The sequence below is a fragment of the Aspergillus oryzae genome, chromosome 5 (genome assembly GCF_000184455.2).
Source record: "Aspergillus oryzae RIB40 DNA, chromosome 5".
In the NCBI taxonomy this organism is placed as follows: Eukaryota; Fungi; Ascomycota; class Eurotiomycetes; order Eurotiales; family Aspergillaceae; genus Aspergillus; species Aspergillus oryzae.
The window spans coordinates 3992343-4016586 of NC_036439.1; the positions used below are offsets into that span (position 1 = coordinate 3992343).

The 24244-nt window shown below is 47.8% G+C and overlaps 7 protein-coding genes across 7 annotated transcripts; 4 read left to right on the forward strand and 3 right to left on the reverse strand.

Moving 5' to 3' along the window:
- Positions 1 to 2716: 2716 nt before the first annotated feature.
- On the reverse strand, positions 2717 to 3673 carry AO090120000488 (uncharacterized protein; the record flags this gene model as incomplete). Its single annotated transcript, XM_023237757.1, has 2 exons — positions 2717 to 2785; positions 3017 to 3673. 2 exons carry the CDS (start codon positions 3671 to 3673, stop codon positions 2717 to 2719), a joined length of 726 nt encoding a protein of 241 aa, XP_023092552.1.
- A 2420-nt stretch (positions 3674 to 6093) lies between these two features.
- Positions 6094 to 7399, forward strand: AO090120000489 (uncharacterized protein; the record flags this gene model as incomplete). Its single annotated transcript, XM_023237758.1, has 3 exons — positions 6094 to 6455; positions 6559 to 7090; positions 7388 to 7399. 3 exons carry the CDS (start codon positions 6094 to 6096, stop codon positions 7397 to 7399), a joined length of 906 nt encoding a protein of 301 aa, XP_023092553.1.
- Positions 7400 to 16189: 8790 nt separating this feature from the next.
- AO090120000492 (uncharacterized protein) lies at positions 16190 to 17266 on the forward strand (the record flags this gene model as incomplete). The annotated part of the gene is made up of 1 exon (XM_001824137.3): positions 16190 to 17266. One exon carries the CDS (start codon positions 16190 to 16192, stop codon positions 17264 to 17266), a length of 1077 nt encoding a protein of 358 aa, XP_001824189.3.
- Positions 17267 to 17860: 594 nt separating this feature from the next.
- AO090120000493 (triose-phosphate isomerase TPI1) lies at positions 17861 to 18989 on the forward strand (the record flags this gene model as incomplete). The annotated part of the gene is made up of 6 exons (XM_001824138.3): positions 17861 to 17898; positions 18009 to 18294; positions 18356 to 18430; positions 18516 to 18628; positions 18689 to 18903; positions 18961 to 18989. The coding sequence occupies 6 exons, from the start codon at positions 17861 to 17863 to the stop codon at positions 18987 to 18989; spliced, it is 756 nt and encodes a 251-aa protein (XP_001824190.1).
- A 142-nt stretch (positions 18990 to 19131) lies between these two features.
- AO090120000494 (mitochondrial distribution and morphology protein 10) lies at positions 19132 to 20663 on the reverse strand (the record flags this gene model as incomplete). Its single annotated transcript, XM_023237759.1, has 3 exons — positions 19132 to 19190; positions 19363 to 20502; positions 20567 to 20663. The coding sequence occupies 3 exons, from the start codon at positions 20661 to 20663 to the stop codon at positions 19132 to 19134; spliced, it is 1296 nt and encodes a 431-aa protein (XP_023092554.1).
- A 376-nt stretch (positions 20664 to 21039) lies between these two features.
- Positions 21040 to 21926, forward strand: AO090120000495 (mRNA turnover protein MRT4; the record flags this gene model as incomplete). Its single annotated transcript, XM_001824140.3, has 2 exons — positions 21040 to 21233; positions 21377 to 21926. 2 exons carry the CDS (start codon positions 21040 to 21042, stop codon positions 21924 to 21926), a joined length of 744 nt encoding a protein of 247 aa, XP_001824192.1.
- Positions 21927 to 22789: 863 nt separating this feature from the next.
- On the reverse strand, positions 22790 to 24155 carry AO090120000497 (U1 small nuclear ribonucleoprotein 70 kDa; the record flags this gene model as incomplete). The annotated part of the gene is made up of 4 exons (XM_001824141.3): positions 22790 to 23442; positions 23535 to 23631; positions 23706 to 23833; positions 23894 to 24155. 4 exons carry the CDS (start codon positions 24153 to 24155, stop codon positions 22790 to 22792), a joined length of 1140 nt encoding a protein of 379 aa, XP_001824193.1.
- Between the last annotated feature and the right edge of the window lie 89 nt (positions 24156 to 24244).

Genomic DNA, 24244 nt, shown 5'->3' on the forward strand with positions numbered 1-24244 from the left:
TAGATATTGCAATGTGTAAGCGAGAACCGTCTTCAACATGATAAATATGACCGAGTACTATGGGGACTGTCAAACTGGGTTGCTGGGCGCACAGTTCTGCTATGAGTACTTCGGTGACACAGGTTGCCTTGCCAAGGAGTTTTGTGTATTATTGTAGCGTAGCTTTCAGCCTAATTTATATCTACTTCTATCAGCTATAATCTGTATCTTTACTCCGTACTCTCTTGATATTAATCTATAATAGGACAATACTACAGAAAAACTATAACTTATATTCCTTGTATTTTATCTATAATACTGGGATATCTGACTGAACCGCTGATCTATAATACAGGCTAGATAGCTGGAAGGTTCCATTGAAATAAGCTAAACCGATGCCTGTCAGCCCTGGCAAGCTATCAACACAATTTCTATACCTTGCAGATATAGCAAGGTTTTATGTTAGGCTAAACAGGCAAGGCAGCTATCAACAATATCCAGTATGGCTGGTTTTGGCTATAGCCAGACTCTGTAATATTAACTATACATAATAATAAATGGGTCGTCTGCTTTGGTATACACGGTTCGCAAGCAGGGTCTTCTCAAAATTAGTAGTTTACAAAGATCAGAAGTCAACGCTGGGTGACGAACGCGAGAAATCCAATGACGCCAGGATACTGCGCAATAATCTGACAGCGCCAGGTAGCGAAAGTCAGACTTAGGTATCCTCTCGGTTTGACTTAAACACTAACTAGATTTAGAACCGATGAGGGGTTGGGGGCTGCAGTGCCCACTATAAATACGGGGACACATATTCAAAGATCGAATACAAACATTAAACCCTCACGCTGCCCAATTGACCTCGTCCATCTTCGACTAAGAAACTTCTCTCCGTGTCCCGACCATCCTCAAATACAATATGTCTACTATCGAGGCGAGAGTAAAGACAATAATCGCAGAGCAACTCGACGTGAAAATGGAGGATGCAAGTGACCTTCATCTACCTAACATTTTATGCAATATTGACCGAACTTTTGTAGATAAAAAATGAGGCGAGATACGTGGATGACCTGGGTGCCGATTCTCTTGATATGGTCGAGCTTGTGATGGCCCTTGAAGAGGTAGGAGAACGCCCCGTCCTTGGCAGCTTTCGAGATCTCTAGATTTTCTGACTGGATAATCAGGAATTCAACACGGAAATATCGGATGACGACTCGGAAAAACTCCTCACTGGTTTGTGTCTCCAGGTGTTTCTGTTCTTGCGCATATGCTAACCCCAGACCTGTACGGACAGTCCAAGTCACCATTGACTATATCAATGCACGCCAGTAAAAGATTGATGTGATATATGTGGTCATCGTTGTGCGATCGACCATAATCAAGTAGCTTAGAAATATAGTTGACTAAAATTCATCTGTAGAGGAGCTTTTGCAATCCAACAAGCCGACCCCGATCAAGAAGTGGGGTAAATTTTCTAGTATCATAAATTTATACAGTAAATGAGTCGAGCCCCACCATTTTGTTTGCCGCCAAAATGCCGGAACCTAACATCATTCCCTTTCCATACCCTCTCGGTGTTGGTACCGACATATGCCATATTCCCAGAATCAGACGGATCTTGACCCACGAGAACCCAAATCATGTTCACCGATTCGTGAAACGAATCTTCTGTCAATCGGAGCTTGATGCGTTTCAACAGCGGCATGAGAAAGTCTTACAGTTGAAAAAGGGTCTAGACACTGGGATACGTGAGAACGAGGAGAGCAGTCTTCAACAGGATAAATATGACCGGGCGCTATGGAGACTGTCGAGCTGGGTGGCTGGGCGGTAAGGCAAACTAGTAGAGTTACAGTGAGGGTAGGCTAATCATCGACCAGATTTGCTGCTAAAGAAGCAGCAATGAAAGCTGTCTCTCCACAGCGCCTGGGATGGCATCATGCCGAGGTGTTGGTGCCTCCGGGACAAATGAAGCCATTGCTAGTGATACACAGTTTTAAGCATGCAGACACCGCCGAAAGGAATGGTGAAAATCCGGTCAGAAAGCATGCTGCGCAGCTTTCAATTAGTCATGATGGAGAGTACGCTATTGCAACTGTTTTAGCTGCGATTCATTGAAGAGGGTGAAACTGGCGGAACATGGCTCATAAGATAGGGTTGTTGTTTTTGGGGCTTAGTTCCCAGGGTCTGCGCACCCTAGTAAGGAATTGAATTCCGACTGTATAGCTGAGATATGTACACAACATACGGAACCGGAGTAGTTCAGAATGGCAAATCTTGGTATTAGGGCTAGGGAAATAATAGGAGGGATACTGTTTCCGGAAGTTTTGGCAAGGAATAAATAAATATGTGAGGTATTACTCAGAGCAGTGAATCATTTGATCGCAAGGCGTCCAACGCCTGTCTGCAATATACTGGGTGTTTCCAAGGTAGGGCATACAGTTGGATTATTCAACTGTGCTGAGGAACTTCAGCGCGAATGAAGTTTGGTGAAGCTTGATTAAGATTGGCTGGATATATGAATATTGTTTATCTCAAAGAGACAGTTGATTGTAGCTTTTTATTAATGAACGGACGGATAAGCCAGGGAGTAGTATAATATTGACTCAGTGTCCCTCCCTGCTTCCAGTAAAACATCATCATACCATCCCCTACACCATGCCCAGAAGCCAGCTATATGTATTCCTCTGGCATAACCTGCGCAACAACCACGTTTGGCCTTCGCTTTCCATGGACCTATTCAGTGACACTCTGCGTTAGGGATATTCCACGGATAGCGGACATCTACTATACAGGCTCCCATCCCACACTGCTATGATCAGTACATATAATACACAATAAATGATACATCATTGAGTATGCTCTTACCGGATATTCCTCATCACAGGCAACATTCCAGTCCAAGCTCTGACTTACATAACCGGGTCTGGGTCTGTCCATCCCGATAACGCATACACCGTGTGGGTAACGCGGGTTACCTCGGTGGCAGGTCTTTTACAGTCAGCTCCATGACAAGCCATCGTTTTGTGGTTTGACTTACACCTTGCTTCCACTCGTGGTCTTTCGGAATTCGACCTGGTCTTTCACGATCACTCTGAGGTGGTCTTTGCGGTCTTACACGAGGAATCTGAGGTGTCTCTTCGTGGAATTCCCACTCGCCGAGATCATGGCCGCTTGTTCCTTGAGGGAGGTTCTCATTGCCCTGATGCTCAGACTCGGCGAATTGCAACTGGTTGTCATCATCGCCGCCCTGAGGTGACCCTTCAATGTATTGCAACCTGTGGGTACCATTGCCGCCCCCAAATCTCGCGTGACTGAATCTCCACTGGTTTCTATTATTGTCGATTGGTGCTGGAATGAACTGCCCATGGCCCTGAGGTCGCTCCTCAACGAATTGCACTTCTAACGGTTGGTTAGTACCGCTGTTCTCAGCTCTCTCTTCATGGATTCGCAACTGGTGGTGATCATCGTCGCTTGTTCCTGAAGGGAGATTCCCATCGCCCTGATGTCTATCTCCAACGAATCTCCACGGGTGGTCTGGTGGAGCTCGTTTAACCCAATGTGACGCTTCGTCGCCGGCAATAGCACCAGCATCACCAGCATTACCAGAATTGTCTTCGCTACCGATTGGGACCGCACCTCCAGGGCGCGCAAAAAGAAAGATAAGAACCAAAGCAAAGAAAACGGTAGTCTTCATTCTTGCGTTGTTTTAAATATTAGAAGTGACCAGCACTAGAAGAAATGAATTTATAAACTAAATTGACTAATAGGAAATTGAAATGAATGGTTTGGGTTGACAACCAAGTATCGGAAAATGGACGTCTTTATATAGTTGATATGCCAAGACACAGTCTTTTGAATGAAGTATAGAGATTGACGGTTCTGCATTCAAATCCGTAGCCACGGTTTACTTTTCCCAACTGTGTTACATGTTTAGTTGAGTTATTTTGTTATTTATGTTCATACTGGCTTTCACAGTACAGATTAGTTGAGGTTCTTTGTAGCTATATCATGGATCAAAGAGTGATCGGCATGATCTTCAACGCCCGGCTGGACACCAGAGTTTGAGTTTAGGGCTTTCTCTTAGCTTTCCAAAATAAATCACCTTATAATATTAGTTGTATTAATATCCTAGATAGTTGATAACTTTGTTGAATAGTCATAGCTCATATAAGGGGTTCAACATGGAATCAACGGGCTGAACCTCCCAGGCTCTCTCAGGAACTCTGCCTTTAACGCTAGAATAGTAAACTACAACGGCAGTCAATTAAGGCTTAGCCTAAGGAAAGCTCTTACTAGAAATGCTCTACCCTATGCCTAGTTTGCCATGGCTGAAAGCCCTACCGTTCGTCTAAAGGCCTACCGTTAGAAACAGTGTGATCTAGAATTGCTATCGGCTTAACGATAATAATATGAATGAGCGCCATAGAAAAAAAAAGAGAATTTATAATTGAGATTCCTATACGGCACAACTGTTCTATACTTTTGACTGTTAATAGTAAACTGTTGATCCTGTTTGAAATTCGCTCAGTAATACATGTGTAACTTACAGAGAAGACAACTTATGCTTCCCATCAAAAGTTTCCTAGAACTCGACAACCTCTCGAAAAACATCAAACCACGTCACCTTTGACCGAAGGGAGTGCGTGGTTATCTTCAAGGTTACTCTTGGATGCGGTATGTTGTCTCGATTTTGTATGTGTCACTGATAGCGAGCTACTATATTGAAGCGCTTTATAGGCTTCGAACCTCTAAGTCTTAGACCACTGTCTACTGTGTTCGTGTATTACACGGGCAACGGCTAGCAAAGACCACGTAGCATTCCGGTACTGAATGTATGTACATCTTCGCCTTTCATACTGTTGCTATATAGAAAATGAATGACCTGTTTTATAGATGCGCGTTTTATTTGGATAAGCTAAGCACTTATGATTTGCGCACAATGGGATATTATAGATATGCCATCATTGCCAAACTTCCCCCTTCTGAAACAATCCTTGGCTATATATAGGGCACAGACGCCTACGAAAAAAGTACAGCAAGGACAGTGATGCCCAATTACGCTCTCTACGAAGCCGGCATTTTTATGAAACCAACAAAAAAGAAAACAAAACTCTACTCGGCTTATATCACTTCCACTTCCCAGTTAATCATCTTCTCCTGCTTGAGATCTGTCAGACCGTATTCCGTGTCTAGATCTGTGCGCAGCTCGACCTCCTTCTGAAACCACCCAGATATAAACCAGCCCGGTAAAGGCAATTGAAAACCTGTCCTACCAACTTCCGGGCACCAGAGTACACGCTGATCATTTCTGCCTGTAATGGGGCCACCGGCGACTTGATGACTGCGGCCGAGGTATGATGTCACAGGAAAGCGTTGACTTTGTTGGCACCTGTGTTGTAGTCAACGATGAAATGTGGTGTTGATTGGCGACATCGGTGACCTTCTATCTACCAAGGCTGTTTAGCGTACATGGACCAAGAATCCAAGGACTAACGGTTACCTATCTTTTCCAAAATCATCTAATTGACGGCTATAACGACACCGAAAATTGTAAAACGGTAGAGTCACACGCGATAATTCGTAAGTTTGGTATGCCTAGGGTTTCGTGTATCAAGTGATCCTTCGCGGTCTTCGCACCGGATGTGCGGTTTTCGTACCGAGAAGGTAGAACCTGTGACAGGCGCAACAGTTCAAACCGGCCGGACTTGCGAGTGCTATAGAGTCAAGTGGGGAACGAAAATCGGACTTCCTCCCTGAGTATGTATATTTAGTGCTGGTATGCCACGATATGGACACCAGGACACCACAGTTACTTCCTACTTGAGGCATAATATCCTTATTGGCTATCTACTGGGACACATTACACTGCGATGGAACACCCTGGTCAGTATATGTCCTGCATAAAAACTTGAGTCTCCAATGCTGATAGCAGTAGAACACCGAGAAACTTTCACTCTCCATTCTCGTGTGTATCAACTCCCTAAACAGCCAACAGTCGTCGTATGAGTCGACGGCTTTGACCTCGAGTATCTCCAATCCGGACTCGACAGAGACCTGCTCCCCACATTTGCAAGCTTCCTAAAGAATGGATTCTACGCAACCGGAAAGAGCTGCATGCTCTCATTCACCAACCCCAACAATGTCTCAATCATCACAGGCGCACCCCCAAGCATCCACGGCATCGCGGGGAACTTCTTCCTAGACCGCTCGACCGGCAAAGAAACCATGATCTGCGACGACTCACTACTCCGCGGATCCACGCTGCTCGAACAGATGTCGCAGCACGGAGTGCGCGTAGCAGCCATAACGGCTAAGGACAAGCTGCGGAAGATCCTCGCCCACGGGCTGAAGGGCGACGCCGTCTGTTTCTCGGCGGTGGAGGCTTCCGAATGCACCCTGGCGGAAAACGGGATCGCGGATGTTGAGCAGTGCCTTGGACGACCCGCTCCGAGCCAATACTCCGCTAACCTATCCTTGTATGTACTAGATGCTGGCATTAAGCTACTGCAAGGAGGATAAGTCCGGCTTTCTCTACCTGATGCTGTCTGGTTATGTGCAACACAAGCACGGTCCTGGTAGTCCGGAGGCTGATGACTTTGTGAAGGCCATTGATGATCGACTGGCAAAACTGGCTGTGATGGCGATTGTCGGCGTAGTTGGTGACCACGGCATGAGTCGCAAGTCTAACGATGCGGGAGAGCCCGATGTGCTGTTCCTTGAAGACGTATTAGACGCGAAATTTGGTGAGAATGCAGCACGGGTCATCTGTCCCATAACGGACCCGTTCGTGCGTCATCATGGAGCTCTTGGATCGTTTGTGCGCGTCTATCTTAAGGATCAGAGCTTGTTGGAATCGGTGCTTGCTTTGTGCCAGGCCTTGCCAGAAACCGAGGTTGCCCTTAGCGGAGAAGATGCGGCGAGGAAGTACGATATGCCTTTGGATCGGGAAGGTGATATTGTGGTCATTTCGACGTCGTCGACGGTTATCGGAAGATGTGAATCGGTGCACGGCCTGTCCACTGTGAAGGACTTTTCACTGCGATCTCATGGCGGGTTGAGCGAGCAGGTAGTTCCGGTGATCATGTCAAGGGCGGTTGAGGATGTCCAGATCGTGAGTTTGAGAGCCTGGAAGGATTACGATGTCTTTGATTTGGTGCTGAATTGGTCAAAATGAAGGGAGCGAAGCAAGAAGCCGCCAGGTGGCTCAGACTGCATATAACCGTGTTTAGTTTAACAGCGTTTCAGTGGCTTTAGGGATACTTGGATACTCTACATTATTTTGGAAGTGGGTGGGCTACATAAAATATCATAAATCTGTTTCATACATGGAGATAGGGCCATTATGATAACAAGAAAATAAGGAAGCCATGGAATAGCCATATCAGTCGATTAGTTAACCATTACGCAGAAACAGAAGTGATTGCACGATAGGAGGTCTCAATACTTACATCACAAGACATAGGAGTGGGCCATATCTACCATGAGCCCTGGTTATGAAGCTCGTCATGCGTGATGTGTTGCCAGGGCCTGGCCTGATTCCAGAGTTCCTTTCAGTCGTCAGACGTAAGATGCAAGGCTCCAATTGATAGCCCATTGCTGGCTGTACCTTCCGGTTGTCAGCAGCATTCTAAAGCAGTAAGCCGAGAACACAGCTTGCATATGAAACGTGCGAATTTGTCACATTGCCCATCCCTATACGAGAAGGTACAGGGTATTCAATGCCAATAGGGGATAGTAAACCAACGCCACTGAACCGAAGCTGTCACCAGACCCACGAACCTGCTCTTACATCTGCCTCCTGGAGGAAGTTCGAGATGTGTGAGTATCATGCAAAGTCGCAAGAAAGGTTTACATTGTAGCACAACAGTATCGGATTACCGTAGGCAGCCGGAAAACAATCGTTCGTCTTCCTAGCTCGTTCTAGTATAATTGACTAAAAGATAGAAAAATGTCGGGATTAATGATTCCTACTAGAGTGGATACAGAAATCGGGCAACATGGCGCTGCGAGAAGTTAGACTTCCATCAAAACGAGGTAAGCCCATTGTTGGGTTACATGAGACATAGCAAGACGAGACCTTGATATCAGCTGGCATAGGATAATTGAGATTTAACAACAGATACAAGTTAGACAAGGACTTTTGTAGAACGAGCTTATGACCTGGTTGTGATAACCCTCCGATGTTTTCTGCAAGGGATAAAGACGCACCCCGCCCTGGAGATGAAACGCTACCAGTAGGCTCCAAGGGGATAGGAATGTGGCGAACTTTTACGCTCATGTTCCCCTCGTTTAGGATGACCAGTGTAACTGACTTGAGTCTAGTAGCGAAAATTTGTACTTGGTTAGACAAGGGTACTAGCGAATTGGCAAGCAAGATCGTACCTGGACATGACTATAGGTATGCAAAAGTCTCACTCAACATGACCATTTCCTGGTTTCGGCGCAGATTATGGGTAGCAGTAGTACGCGATGATGTCTAGCCTAGAAGATGGGTGATTAATGACCGTGTTATGCAAGATGGGATGCAACGCTACTGAGTGTGATCATTTTGGTGAAATCAGTACCAATACAAGTGGCATGATGCGAGGTATGATGTAGTTTTGTGAAGACTTTGTCCTTGTTCTATCATAGTTCTTCAAGAAATTGTATGGGCCAGCAATGGATGGGTTTCATTGACCTGGAATAGAGGGAGACTTGGAATGTAGCAAAAGGTATAGCAAAGGGAATAACCCTCTGGTTCTCGTTGTAGGAAGAACCGCTCAGTCAAAACAATTACCACTTAGTCTAATATTTCAGGAGTCTTCGTAATATCTAGAGAAACAGCCAATTAACCAACTGGGCTGTGCTAGCCAACACTGTTCTGGACTGTGTGTCCAGAAACATGTTTTCTGCATCTGACTTTTGTCCTCTCAAGAAAGGCTCATTGGAGGAACACCATAGGTTTCATCACGTTACAGATCTAGATCTTGTCTCTCGTATTTGTTTACTCAGAGAAACTGGGAGTGACTGGTTTACCTAGTCAGCTGGCTTACAAGCCATAACCCAAACGGGACAGCCACTTGGATGAGAAAGTTATATAAGCCTCTATAAACCCATACCTTTCTACCATTTTTCTACCCATCACAACACAATTCGTGTATCTTATCATCTTCAAAAAGAAACATTGCACTGCCATTCTTCTCAGGCTCACAAAGAACTCAATCTATCATAATGAAGTTCCTGCATACCATTGCGCTCATTGCTACCTTCACCGTTGCCAGCGCTACGCCGGCTGGTAGCACTCCGTCCCAATGCACTGCTGCGCAAGCTAATAAATGCTGCACTGGCTTGACTAACGGCATTTTGAACCTGAACGTTCTTCCCGCGCTTTGTCTCCGTAAGGATACCTTGTTTTTGAACTCTGAGCTTTCACTAATAGCATGCTAGCTCTCGTGGGAAGTTGCAACAACCAGGCAGCCTGCTGCGAGACCAATGGAATTGTAAGTTACATAACCGGAATCCTTGGCGATGAATACTCATGGACTCGTCATAGGGCCTGTTGAACTGCCTCACTGTTCAGGTTTAATGACCAGACGCTTGGATATGATATATCCAATTTGAATCAGGTTATTGGGATGAGGCTCACACTGGAGGGCATGAAGTTTCTTGCTTTTTATTTTGCTTTGGATGAAGTTATGAACACGATGCATCGCTGTACGGACACACTCATTTAGCACGGGGCTAACCCAAGTCATAATTCAATGTTTTACAATGGAAGTTAGCTGTATTTCAGAAGTAATAACAGTAGAGGATTAGCAGAGCTGTCCTGAACATCTACATCTCAGTTCGAGTGGAGCAACTCCCCGAGTTTCTGATGCTTATACATTCTCTCAAGGCTCAGCGCCATTGAAAATATCTTAGTTTCTGTTGAAACGGCCTAATTCACTCGCGTCAGCAGTGGAATTTGAACGAAACTGGATAGAACAAACCCGTCTGGAAGTTATAACCAGCTCTAACCCAAGCTTCCTGGCCTCCGGAAAACTGGACAAGGTACTGAACAAGTTCCTTTCTTGCGTTGGGAACTTCCATAGCTCTTGGAAGATATTCTGGAGTTCGAGCGCAGAACCTTAGGAGAAAATTGATATCCAGAGAATCAGTTTTCCTCTTATCCTCCGTAGGTCGGCTAGTAATTGAACTGCATTTTGCATTCAGAAGCAAGGCTGGCTTCAAAACCTTGACACTCCCAGCTGTGACTTCCTCGGTGCGTTGATCAAAGGACTCTCGAAACAACAAAGGTGGTGTAAGGATCTCAATTGGTACGGGCCTTTCTGCCTTATAAGTCGTATGGTTTGTCCTTGGTTCAACCTTAAAGTAAGAGGATGCATGCAGCAACTGCCTTGCGTTCGAGGTTCCACCCCGAAGAACAACCAAATCTACATCTTGAGTTGCCCGGGTAGAGCCTAGAACCACACATGTATTGCCGCCGACAAGGGCATATTTTTCGACCACCAAGCGCGTTTCCAACCGCCATTGCAGCTGCACGTATCTCTTCCGGAAGATGAAAAGCTGACGACGACATCGTGTTTTCCTTGAGAGTTATGGTCAATCCAAGATACAGATGGGCTTCTTCTTTGTGCGTAACACCTACCTTTCCAGGTTTGTGTCAGAAGTATCAGAGCAAACTGTGACGAATGATCCCAGATACAATGTGCACAAGTTATAGTATACGAGACTAAGCAAGTCAATCTATCTAAGAAACGTGGAGCTGTATAAGCCCTGAACCTCATTAACAGGGTTCCTTAGGCGGCAATAATAATACTTAGTCCAGAATCCAAAATTACAGCACGGCGGCTGAGGCAGAGATACAACTCTAGAGCATATTAGAGAAGAGTATTTCGCATAGAGGTCATGAATGAACAAGCGAATTAGGTTTTCGTTATATCCCACGTATATGTATTACTGTAAGCACTCAAGAAGGTGGGATCCAAACGATGTAAAACATGTTAAGATGAATGACTTTATGGTTCACTGATGACTAAGTGAAGTGGGAGTCTATTCAGTTAATGGATGTACCAGGACAAAGCGGCGGTTACCAACGAGATCTGCAGCATTTCACCTTAAATTATAACCAACCCTCTTACATTCCACGAAAATATCGCGAGCTTATGGAATTCAGGCTCAACTACCACGTTGGCACGGGGAAGAGTGGTGAACCAAGATACAAGCCTTGCCAAGTATTTTCTTTCCACCAAATTCCTCACGCTATCTGGTTTGAGGATGCTCTTGTGCACTACGGTGTTCCTACTGTTGTGTTTGACCTGTATATCCTCGTCCCGGATATTGACGTCGCAGCAGATTTGCTCGCTAAGGCGGGGTGAACTTATGATATGCAAGAACCACATCTTATTAGCTACGCAGAGGTGGACTTGGTGGTCTTCCCTCAACAGCGACTGATATCCCCTGCGGGCGAGACAAGAACTGTCCTCCTTCCCGCTATAGACTGGAAATTTCCTCTCACCACCGATATACGACTGGAATATGCGCCTTTGGAAGATGGATCATCACACCAGGTGCCATTTCCACCATTGGCAGGCTTGCTGGATGCAATGATCGATAGCTGGCTGGATCTTCCTAGCGATGATTCAACATTATTACTTGGCTTGGCATGCCAGATCCCCTAACTCTATGCCCATGTTCCGGCCTTGAAGGATAGATCGTTTGCTGAACAGATGAAATATGAACATCGTCAGTTTCACTTCGATGTGCGGTCAGGAATGGAGACCGGTACACTGCCATTTTGAAGACACCAGCGGCCAATTCGTGATGCGCTGTTGCAGGGTCAGTATGAGTTGAGGGAATGTTCCGCTTCTCGTGATGACCCTGATAATATATATCTGTTTGCTCCTATAGGAGAACTTGTTGCTAAATTGGTCAAGGAGAAGCAACGGAGTGGGGATACTCTTGAGTCAATCGTAAAGGAATGCTAGATGTGTGTGTTACAAATGTCATATGGAATTAACATATGACAAGTCCATTCCAGTGTGAATATCAATCATGTCTGCTAGGTTATACTATTGAATTCACATTCATTGATGATCGGAGCATCTGTATGCTTGTTATTGATGTCCTCTTCTTCAAATGAGAATGAACTATCCAGAGAACCTGAGACTCACCCAGCTCTGAGAGAATCCTATCAGGTATGCTTCAGGACTGTTCATTCCATCGACAAAGATAATAATATGAAGGGTTCGCGTCAGGGGCCGAAGGCTAAATGCCAGGATAGCTGAGCGGAAGAGATGAAAGTAGTAACATCATTTCACACAATTCGTAAACGGCTTCAAAAGCAACCATCTCTGACCGAGAGTTGATCGCGTCATCGTTAGCTAGAGTAGTCAATCAGAGTTGACTTGAAAAATCTACTACAAAATAGTCAGAACTCAGTTAATCAAGTGTGCAATCTAGAATCTTTATAATATCGGATTATTTCCAATATCGAGACTTACAAAAGTAACCATGAATCCTTGCCATCACTAAAGCCACTACCACTATCAATAAACCTTGAATTTACGCCTACTCATACACTAGTCTGTACACCTTTCCTGGTAAAGAGGTTGGTAGCTTTGATCTTAAGAAATGAACCAAACACATATATTAATATCTCAAACTCGATCCATATAATCCTCCACCTATATATGTCCATTCAAGGCTATCAAAGTCCTCACACCCCTTTATGTCAATCCGAATCTCTCCCTTCTACCCTAATCCTAAATCCCAACATAAGTACTGTTCACGTGAACCAGCTCCTAAGCACTGACCATCAAACCAGGATCATATCTAATTTTAATTTACTTTCACTCATCTCCTAGACCAAAAAGAGCGGTGACAAAGTAGACCCATTCGTCAGCACATCAACAATCAAGATTACCACCCTCGGTCCTACGGATGGGGGTGGCTATCGGTGCTCCGATTAACAAACAACAACCTTAGTAACAAGGCGAGACCCGGAACTAACTCAGTCCCAAGGCAAAGGAAAACAAAACCGACTGGACCTAGGAAGTAAGTTTTCTCCTAGAACATCCGGTACGCGTGTATGTATGTACTATGTATGTATGTATGTATGTAATGCAGAAAGCATTGGAGAACCTTGAATAATCTCAATCTCCACTTTGCCCTAACCCTGCTTCTACGGGTAGTGTACATGAACCTTCACTATCGGCAGGGATTAAGTCCACTACTCTACTCTTTGGAAGAGAATGGAGAAGAGAAGAAAGATAACTTAGAAGTTGTAAGATTGGTAAAAATTGTTTCTTTTCTTTTCTTTCTATTCTCTATTCGCTTGTAAAGGCTTTGTTCGATTGTTAGGCATGACTCCAGTGTTTCACTCATGAAATGAGTCAGAGCGGCAAAGGAATAAAGGACTGTAGCATAGTCTATACCTCTATTAAATTGTCTGCTATTTTTCTCTGGCCTATCATAAAGCATTTCTGTCACAGTGTATGCGGGGACGCTGCAGAGATCGTCGGGGATTGAAGATAACGCGCACGTCGATTGGTACCTTCATTTCCCATGGAGGGTGGGCGATGGAAAAAATTTTCGATGCACGAGGGACCGGGATCGTGTCCAAGGATTTGAGAGATTAAATCCTTTAGGTGTTGTGGAAGGATTATTTGTTTAATTAGCTAGGTTGAGTATTTATCTTCTAGAAGATAAATAAAGGAAAATTAAGTTATATATTCTAACCTTGAACGTGCGGGTGTGCGACGCTGGATAAAAAGTAAGCAGAAAGCAGTACCACTCGACTAGTCTCACAAATCCGTCCACTGAATAAACAATCATCATTGCTTTCCTGCATTGATCTGATGTTATGGACGTAATCCTACATCAGAGGGGATTTGAAATGTTCGACGCTAAGGACACCTTTCAGACTTTCTTAGGCGATGGGTGCCTGCTTGCCTGTCTTGGCTGCATATCGCCTGCATCGCTCGTCACAGAAGAAAACCCAATGGAGGGCCTGAGTCAGTCTAGCGTGAGAAACGAAAAAGAAAAAAAAAAGACTCATTTTGATTTCACCAACGGTTATCCAGTTACGTTATGGTATATCTTCTGAGAACTTGAAGCAAAGGTGCAGTGGAAGTAACACAGCTGACCGGTTGAATACCCTAACTTTCTACCCAACTTCCGAACTGCTTCCAGGCAGATGGCAGTAGCCTATTATTGTCTCCGTATTTTTATCTTCTTGATTCCAATCGCCTTGGACGTCGCGCATAGCCACCTTCCTGCGGCTGAGGATCCCCTCCAATACAATACCATTCTTTTGAGTCCTTTCAGAGAAAAGGGGAGTGCGTGACAGCAGCCTCACTATTGACAATGCCCGGGTGTTTCTGCGCCCTGTTCACCTCGTGTTGCTGGGCGCTATCTGAAGAAAAAGAGAAGAAAGGAAAGGCACTGGTGCTCGGTGCTCTCCTGAGATCTGGACTTTGCGTGTAATGGAGGGTGACTCCGCCAATGATGGGGAAGAGAAATGCTAGCCTTATTCCGGTTGGAATCACCCTGAGGTCGGGGATTTTCCCTGCCGTCGGACGTGCAGTCATCAAAGCTAAAGATGACCAGGCAGAAGTACAGTACATTACAAGGATCTTGCACTGTCTGAAACACTGCCATATTATGTTTGTCCTGGACTCCTGCCGATACCTGGACTTGAAAAAGCCGGCTTACCCCTCTTGAAGAGGTCGAGATAGGAGAAATATATTATAATATGCTTTGACCCTCGCTTTTGCTCGAGCACTTTCCTTCCCTTTGTCTTCTGTGTTTACTAGTCTTTGTGCCATATACCCCCCTGTCTGGTTTGTCTTGTTGATTGTGCTTTGTGTCTTGCGATTGTTTTGTCTACGCACAGCTTACCACTGGTCTTACTCATCGTCTATCTGCCCCTGCTACAGGCGGAGTCCTCCGGGAAATGGCAATCATTAACCAGAAACCCACGCCGCCGGCGCCTCCCGCCCACCATGCACCGGTTCAACAACCGGTGAATCCAGCTCTCTATCCAGCTGTTTACCAAGGACTCCCAGCAGGACTGTATCACCCGTCGGCTTATCCGGGGGCCTATCCCTTCGCTCACTCAGCATCGCGCCAAGCTTCCTACCCAACACCTCACCCAGGATCTCACTCGGCAGCTCACCAGGCGTCGCATCCAGCACCTCATCCAGCAGGCCATCCAGTTATCCACCCTGTAGGTCATCACGGAGGCCATCTTGGAGTCCACCCTGGGGGTCACCAAGTGGGACACCAAGGAGGACCCCAAGGAGGCCTACAAGAAGGATACCCTGGGGCCTCTCGTGCGATCCATGCTGCCATCCCGCGCTCTATAGATCCCGTCAAGGTCGCCGAAGCAATGTCACGCCTCAATGTCAATCCGGAGAGGGCAGCCTCAGGTAATCGGCAGAAAGCGCCAGACTCTACCCCGGCAAAGGACTCCAATGCGGCGAAAGTAACAGACTCGCGCCCCTACTTCTATATTGGGTATACCTTCTTCAAGAAAGATGCGACCCCTGGCCACAAGCCCACCTGGGGCCAGGTGGAGAAGAGCCAAATGCATCTGACGCAAGCGGAGTTGATTGGCATGGTCCAAAAACGGGCAAAGAAGCTCCCCGGCGTCCAACAGTACCAATCTCTTTCAAAGGCAAAGCGCACCCATGTAGACCAACTCATCAACGAGCTCAAGAAGGGGGATTCTCACCTAGAATGGACTTGCGCATATGTCAAGGAAGAAGAACGACTGATGAAGGGCAAGAACAGCAAGCGCGGAGACTATGAGACTGTTTCCATGGACGTTGTGATCATGGGGAAGCCTATCACCTCTTCGCGTCCCAAAGTAGCGCAAGTGGAGTTCGATTTACCTAGCAAGCCTAAGGAGAAAATTGAGCCGCGGGCTGAGCCGAAGGCCGAAAATCCCGTGGTCATCGATGATCCTCGGCCATTGGACACGGAGGTTGATAACGCCCCTCAGTGGGCAAGGCCCAATATGGGTCATGCACAACAACCCCCCATGGTGCAGGTGCACAATATCCCACGGCAGCTTAACCCTGAGTTCACTCAGCAAGCCCCGCCACCGCCGCCTCCCCCTCCTCAACCTCAGGCACAGCAGGCGGGAGGAAGACCATTGGTCAACCGTGGACATCTACCACAAGAAGTTCCAGATCATTTCTCTTTCGGGGTACACCCACACGCAGCCATGCCCCACGTCGCGCGGGCCGCGCCAGAGAAGGGACCCGCGATTGATGTTCTAAAGGAACATGCCAGAGGTGTTGCCAGCGGTAGTGTACAACAGCACATACCTCACGTCTCCAGAGCTGCTCCAGAGAACGGCCCCAGTGCTGAGGTCCTGAAGGAGCATGTTAGAGGGGTCCCTGTGGGTGCGCACCAGCGCCCACAGGTAGCCATGCCCCACACCGCAAGGGCTGCTCCGGAGAATGGCCCAGCTATTGAGGTGCTAAAGGAGCACACCAGAGGCGTTCCCAGTGCTGGTGCGCAACACCCAGGGGTCAATAACGTGTACAACCCAGCCGGGGTGTCGGTAACCAATAACAACCCACGGAAAGAGCCATTCCACCCGTATGAATCTCATTCCTTTGAGAATGTCACCCAGGGAGGTAGTGTCAAACCACCCAACATGGCGGAACCAGAGTTAGAGTTGGCCCCCGACTCCAGCAGTATTGGGGATGACGATTCAGAGATTTTCGATTTTGAAGACGTTAGCTCAGTTACAGATGACTCTGAACATGAGGGAGAGACACGCAAAGAAGCGCAGCCCTGGCGCGGAAGTCTCTTTCGCCGGCATTCCTCTACTTCAAGGCGTCCTGGGCCATCTCGATATCGCTCCCACTACCGGAAACAACCCTCGGGTGCATCTGACAACAGACACGGCCGTACCAAGTACCCAAGTGACTATGTTGATGTGATCCCCGCCGACAGCAGGGATTCGGACAAGCAACTATGGAGGGTCCATAGCCGAGAAGTTGCTCGGCAGACCCGAGATCGCCCGAAGATTATCCACGCCCCTGTTAGTTCCGAGGATTTGGATGCACCCGAGTTCGACGAAAGATATCGTGGGCCACGAGCTCGCAACGATATCCGTACCCGAATTCTCGATGATCGGGAAGCAAGACTTGAGCGCCGAGAGAAGCAGTTAGACTATCGAACACGAATGCTGGATGTGTTAGATGAGAGATTGGATGATGCCTTGCGCCGACGCATGTCCCTGAGAGACGCTGGTCCGTATTACTCTCGACAGTATTATGAAAATTATTGATTTGAGTTCTCTTTTCCTTGCATTTTTCGGTTTTTATGATTCCCCTTCTGTTTGAATGTTCCTCTTATCCTCGGGCCGCTTTTTCTGTTAGTTTCTATTATTCTTTTCGGGTGTGAGTGGGGGATAGACACTAATAACGTCATTCACCGGGGACCGTTTTGTATACCAGTGTTGTCGCGACCTGTTGCGTTTAGTGTATGTTCCACGTATGTACTTTCTCTAAAAAAAAGTCGAATGAGTCATGAGAATGAGATATGATATGCACCTTACCGCACTATAACTGGGATCATTGTATAGTATGGATCTGTAGAGGACAGGATGTTCAGGGCCAAGTCAGCAGTTGACAGCGCATTGCATCCGGTGACGAGAACTTATCGATAAGCCCCACCAGTGCCGGCCTCAGGCAGTCCAACCCCCGCCATAGAGTGGGATTGATTTGGTTCGTTTTTCTTCCGTCTTCCACCTTTTATGTCATCGCTCTTCCCTGTCGTCTGATCTTCTTCTACTCTTTCTTCCATACTGAACTTGACAATCACCCTGTCTTTTCTCAATCAAACTCGTCGTATCTTACTTCCACATAAACACACATTCAAAATGCCTCGCCAATTCTTCGTCGGTGGTAACTTCAAGATGTACGACATTACACTCACTACCACCACTGCTGCCCCGCAATGCCCCTTTGATGTCACACCAACAACCACCAGAAAGCTAACGGACACCCTCTGTCTCTTTTGCAATACAGGAACGGTACTGCGGAAAGCATTACCGCCATCATCAAGAACCTCAACGAGGCCAAGCTCGACGAGACCACCGAGGTCGTCGTCTCCCCTCCTGCTCTCTACCTGACCCTCGCCCAACAGGTCGCCGACGAGAAGAAGAAGGTTGCCGTTTCCTCCCAGAACGTCTTCGACAAGCCCAACGGTGCTTTCACCGGTGAGATCTCGGTTTCTCAGCTGCAGGATGCCAAGATCCCCTGGACCATCATTGGACACAGCGAGCGCCGTGTCATCCTGAAGGAGACTGACGAGGTATGTTTATTCTCTATCTTGCAGCATAGCCGTTAGCAATTGGGTCGCTAATCTGCTTTAGTTCATTGCTCGTAAGGTTAAGGCTGCCATTGACGGTGGCATTAGCGTCATTTTCTGCATCGGTGAGACTCTTGAGGTATGGCTCACATGTCCACTTTCCGCTCTCGACCTTCCCTATTGGGGAGGATTGCATGATCTGGTTTGATTAATGCCTTGTGTAGGAGCGTGAGGCCGACAAGACCATCGAGGTTGTCACCAAGCAGCTCAACGCTGCCGCTAAGGAGCTCACCAAGGAGCAGTGGTCTAAGGTCGTCATTGCCTACGAGCCCGTCTGGTACGTATCATCTACCTTGATCGCACTTCATTCTAGACTGTGATGCTAACAGTGCAACAGGGCCATCGGTACCGGCAAGGTCGCTACCACCCAGCAGGCCCAGGAGGTCCACGCCGCCATCCGCAAGTGGCTCGCCGATGCCATCTCGCCCGAGGCCTCCGAGAACACCCGTATCATCTACGGTGGCTCCGTCAGCGAGAAGAACTGCCGCGAGTTGGCCCAGGAACGCGATGTCGATGGCTTCCTGGTTGGCGGTGCCAGCTTGAAGCCTGCTTGTATGTCATTTTCTTCCCCGGTCCTGTGTATGGCAAGTTGCTAACGTTCAATTGCAGTCGTTGATATCATCAATGCTCGTTTGTAAGCAAACCGATGGTGCTAATATAGGCTATAATCACCTTCTGTTTCCTTTACCGATAAATTTATGACGTTTCGAAATTAGTTCTATGATCTAAATATTAAAATGAATATAGAGGTTTTTTATACTTGGAAATATATCGCATATTTCATCTATTTAGTCCCGCTCTAACACTAAATATATACATCCATGCAAAAGCCGTGTCACCTATACAATATACCCAACACCCATTATCTAAAAAAAACCAAACAACTTAGAAGAAATCAAGAGGAATAAAGTACGGAAACTCCCACACCCCTCCAATACGACGGCACACCCCCACCACTACTCTGCCCCGACCCAGCCGCAGCAGCCGCCCACGAAGAAGACGAGAACGAACTCGGCCCCAATCCCACCCCAGCACTGACCAGAAGCTCCTTCACGCGCCCTTCCCAAAGAACCCGTACATTCCACGACTGATCGACCCGAATCTTGAGAACAGAGTCGGTCGCCTCCTCCTCTTCTTGCCTCTCCTTCGATTCAGCAGGCAAAGAAGGCAAAGACAGAGGCTCAGAAGCGCGCATCTTCCGTCTCGCCCATTCCAACCCATCGTCTTGTTTCCTCGATTTCCGCCACAGTTCACAACCAGCCACCATCTCACTCTCCCAACTGTAGACATTGAACCCGAAACGCGAACTAAACGCCAGGTTAGGCGACGCGCGGAGCGAATATGTCGTCGACAAGGAACCAGTCAACGGCGTCAGCGTTAAGGTAAGCGTATACGGAAATGTAGATATAGGGGTACTCTGGTTCGCCGTGGCAAATCCTGTCGCCGTTGACGCAGGCACATCCGTCGCAGCGGGGAGAGTACTAAACCTCAGACCGGTGGACATGCCAATGAGCGACGACACAGGCGAGTAATATGCCTCCGCGCCGGCTGATAGAAGCGATAGCCGCGGCGCGGCGGTATCTGTCGAGGAGCGAGGGTCGGGTCCGAAGTTCCATAGCCCCCGCCAGCCGAAGAGCGCATTGTCTGTGCTGAAGAGGTACTCGTTACTGTATTTGCCTGTGTCGTGCGACAATTGCATGAGGAGGGATGCCTGCGGCGCGGATTTGGAAAGCGGGGGGCCTCTTGTTGAGCAGACCGCTAGTGTTAGGTGCATAGTTGGGGAGATGCGACGGAGGAAGAGGGCGTTTAGGGTTGTTGGGGGTGGAAGGTGTAGTGTTGCGTGCAGGAGGGTAGGCTTGCTGGCGAACGACGGTTGGACATTTTGGGGATTGTCGAGGATTGAGTCCAAGTTCCAGTCTTCAATTGGGGCGCTTGGGGGCGCTACTTGGCGGTATCCAGGAGATAGCTTGCGGAGGGGAATTAAAGCGCTTCGGCTTGGTGTATTGGTGAAGGGGACGGTGCTGTAGAGGTAGGAGACTGAGCCGTCGATTAAGCCTACTGTGCCGAGGGTATAGCTGGTTGCGAAATTGGGGGTTGATAGAGAGGAGAGATGCACGCGTAGACGCTCGGGGGTTGAGAAGTCCAGGAGGGCTGTGGTTTTCTTAGTTAGGGAAATCTTTTCAAGAGAGTGAGAGACAAGGCATTAGGTGCTTACACTGGGCTGTGGCCGTCAGCGACGAGTATGAATTGTCGCGGTTCCAGTTAGTCCCCTCGGCGAACGCGAGTTGGATATAATCCATGAAGTCGAGCATTGTCGGCCAATGACAGCAGTTGGTATAGTACAATCAAGAGAGAATCAAGCCCAGAGCCCCCAGCTAGATCATCATGGACTAAGTCGAGAATACGCCAACGGTCTAATTGAGAGTGAGAGTTGATATGTCAGTCGGCGGAGGCATTTACAGCTGATTTCCCCATGCAGTTTAGATCTAATCGGATAAGCCCCGCATCAACAATATTCCGACTGTTATCAGTGAAGAAAAAAATAATTGATTTTCGAACTCCTCCAAGTCGACCCATTTCCGCGCTTGTATATAAAACCCATCTTCCCCTCCACCGGGTCCAAGAACGTCGGGGTGTCGATAATTTCAAAACCGGGTTTTCGAATTTTTCACCCACCAGTCCGCCACAATGCCTCGCTCTAAGCGCGCCCGCGTCGTCCACGAGACCAAGACCGCCAAAAAGTCCCACAAGGAACAGACCAGACGCCTGTACGCCAATATCCGGGAATCTGTCGAGAAATATGACCACCTGTTCGTCTTCGGAGTTGATAACATGCGCAATACCTACCTGAAGGATGTGCGCACTGAGTTCGCTGATAGCCGGTGAGTTTGTCTTTCCCTTATTTTTCACCTTGCGGGGGATTGTCTGTATTTTGATATTGGACTTTCTTGGTCTGTGGACATGGAAAATTGGAATATATCTCGATACATGGATATTCTATGATCAATGGCTAACATACTCGCAGTCTCTTCTTCGGCAAGACCAAAGTCATGGCCGTCGCACTGGGCCACAATCCCGAATCCGAAGCAGCCACCAACCTGCACAAGCTCGTCCCCTATCTGACCGGTGCCGTCGGTCTCCTCTTCACCTCTCGCGATCCCGAGTCCGTCACCAACTACTTCGAGACCTTCCGTCCCCTGGACTTCGCCCGTGCCGGAACAGTCAGCACCCGGTCCTTCAGCATCCCGAACGGCCTTGTGTACTCGCGAGCCGGCGAGATCCCCGCCTCAGAGGACGAGCCAGTCAGCCACACGATCGAGCCCGAGCTGCGCAAGCTGGGCGTCCCCACCCGTCTCGTCAAGGGCAAGGTTATGCTCGAGTTGACCGGTGGCCAGGAGGCATTCCCCGTTTGCCGGGAGGGAGAGGTTCTCGATTCGCGGCAGACGACGCTACTCAAGATGTTCGGTGTTGCTACTTCTGAGTTCCATGTTGCACTGAAGGCTTGCTGGACTCGGGAAAGTGGGGAGGTGAAGATTCTTGAGAAGGAGCAGGGTGGTATGGAGGTTGAGCAGTGAAGTGCGGGAAATTTGGGGTTATAGAAAAAAAGTCCTTTTTTCAGATTCTTTTCTTTGTCTTTTCTTCTTCGACGAAATCCCCTGGGCATTTCTTGGAGTTAGGTATTGGCGCTTGCTTTTCTGCTTCTTTCTTCTTTTTCTTTCTCTTGTTATGAGTGGTACCCGTTTATGACGGGTTATTCATTGCTGGATGAGCGTATGATGGACATACATGAATACCAAGCTAAAATCCTACCATAAATAAATAAACCTACAGTGACTAAAAAGCAGGAGGTTACATGAGGATAAAATAAGACTATTCCGACCATTACCTTGATTTACACTGTACGAAGACACCTGGCATCGGCTATTTGTTGTTGCAGAACCTTACCTGATCTTCTTACCTGACCCCCGTAACACCTCCATGAAATCCACCTAAGACGTTGACTACCTAAAGTACATACTTACCCATAAAAGAGCAGTGCAAACCCTGGAGTAGAGGAAATTGGCAGGGTAGAAGGACATGCAAAGCAAGCAGAAAAATAACTCGATAAGGAAAACAGTAAGAAAGGGGTCGCGACCAAGTGTCCGGTTCCAGTAGACGTCGACTCTCCGGGAAGGAAACGGCCATTCCAAGGATCAGATCATGATGAGACCCCAGCGGTGTATATAGATACCTCGGTTCTGGCGTAAGATGAGGATGCGTAATGCTTCGACTGTTGTAAGTAATGGCCAAGCCTGAAGGAGACCTGAATGATCGGCGTGGACCTTGCCTTACCCATTGCCAAAACAGACGACGAGAGAAACTGGAAGATCGATCAGAAATACCCACCAGCAAACCATGTTGAGTACTAAATGGGGGAAATCCTTCATGAGGTAGGTATTCAGTATCTTCTCTTGGCGCGAGGGTCATCGTATGAATCATCCTCATGATATCGCTTGCGTCCATAGTCCTCTCGGCCTCCGTATCGGTCACCACGATCACGATCGCGGTCGCGGTCCCGGTAACGGTAGCTGTCCCTGTCGCGGTCCCTGTGCCGGTCACCACCATCGCGGTCCCGGTCATCCCGTCGATCGCGGTCGGAGAAGCCATCTCTCGGCCTAACGGGTTCACGATTGCTTCCGGTTGCGCCCCGATCACGATCACCAAACCTGCCACCAAAACCACCGCTCCTTCCACCACCAGGGCCAGACGGTGCATTTGGTGGAGCTTGTCCGCCTCCGCCGAATCCATTGCGGCCTCCTTGGTATCCAACACCACCACGAGGACCCCCGAAACGTTCGTTACGGAAGCCTCCCCTTCCTCTACCACCACCAAAGCCACCACGGAAGCCACCACCATAGCCTCCAGGTCCAGAGGGAGCGCCGAATGATCCAGGACCAATAGGGCGCGAGGGCAAGGCTTTGGTGTAACCACGGCCTCCAAGACCGCCGCCGAAGCGCCGAGGCTTCCAACCCTTGACGGTGCGACCACGTTCTACGTCAACCAAGACACGTCGGTCCTTGATACGAATGCCATCCGTCTCTTTGTAAGCGGCTGGAACCGTCAGAAGCATATAATGTCAGCAAAACGATCTCACGACGCAGATACCTGTTGCCAATAAAGGTGTTGGTCATTTGCAGTAATACCTTTCATGTCTTTCTCGCGCTCGTAAACGATAAAAGCGTATCCTCTGTGCGGTTTCTTCGAACCCTTTGGAGTTACAGTGTCTTTGACGATACGGATCTAGATAGCGTCAATGACATCAGTATAGGAGAAGCTAAAAGAAGAAAAGTTAAAAAGGATTGTAAGGGTATTACCCGCTCAATAGGTCCAAAACGGCCGAACTCTCTTTCGAGATCGGACTCCTTGACATCGTAACTAAGACGAGATACAAAAAGTGTCTTGAAGGGGTCACCACGAGCTTGCGGGTCGTTTGAAGGGTCGACTGGAAAAGTTAGTATGCATGCGCTCAGACGCAACTATAGAGTTAATGGAGATAACCCACATGTATGAATGCCTTCTGTCAAGTGTTTCTCGATGTTTTCCTTCTTCTCCTGCTTCTGTCGTAATTTGCGCTGTATCCAACTCTCTGTAGCATTGTACGGGTACTCCTCTTCATACTCCTTCAAGTCCGGGAGATATTGTGCGACACCGCCGAGTGTACTCTTCTTACAGTCCTCTGGTGCACGGTCAATGGGAGTAACATAGCGCAAGGGTGGACGAGGCTGAAAGAGGGCGAGGAGCGGAGGGGGGAGCTTGTCCGTCATCGTTGAGCCCTCAGTCAGTTAAAAGTATAGTACAGTATGATAAAATGAGGGTTCGATTCCCATGCGCAATGGGCATAAGCAACGATGAG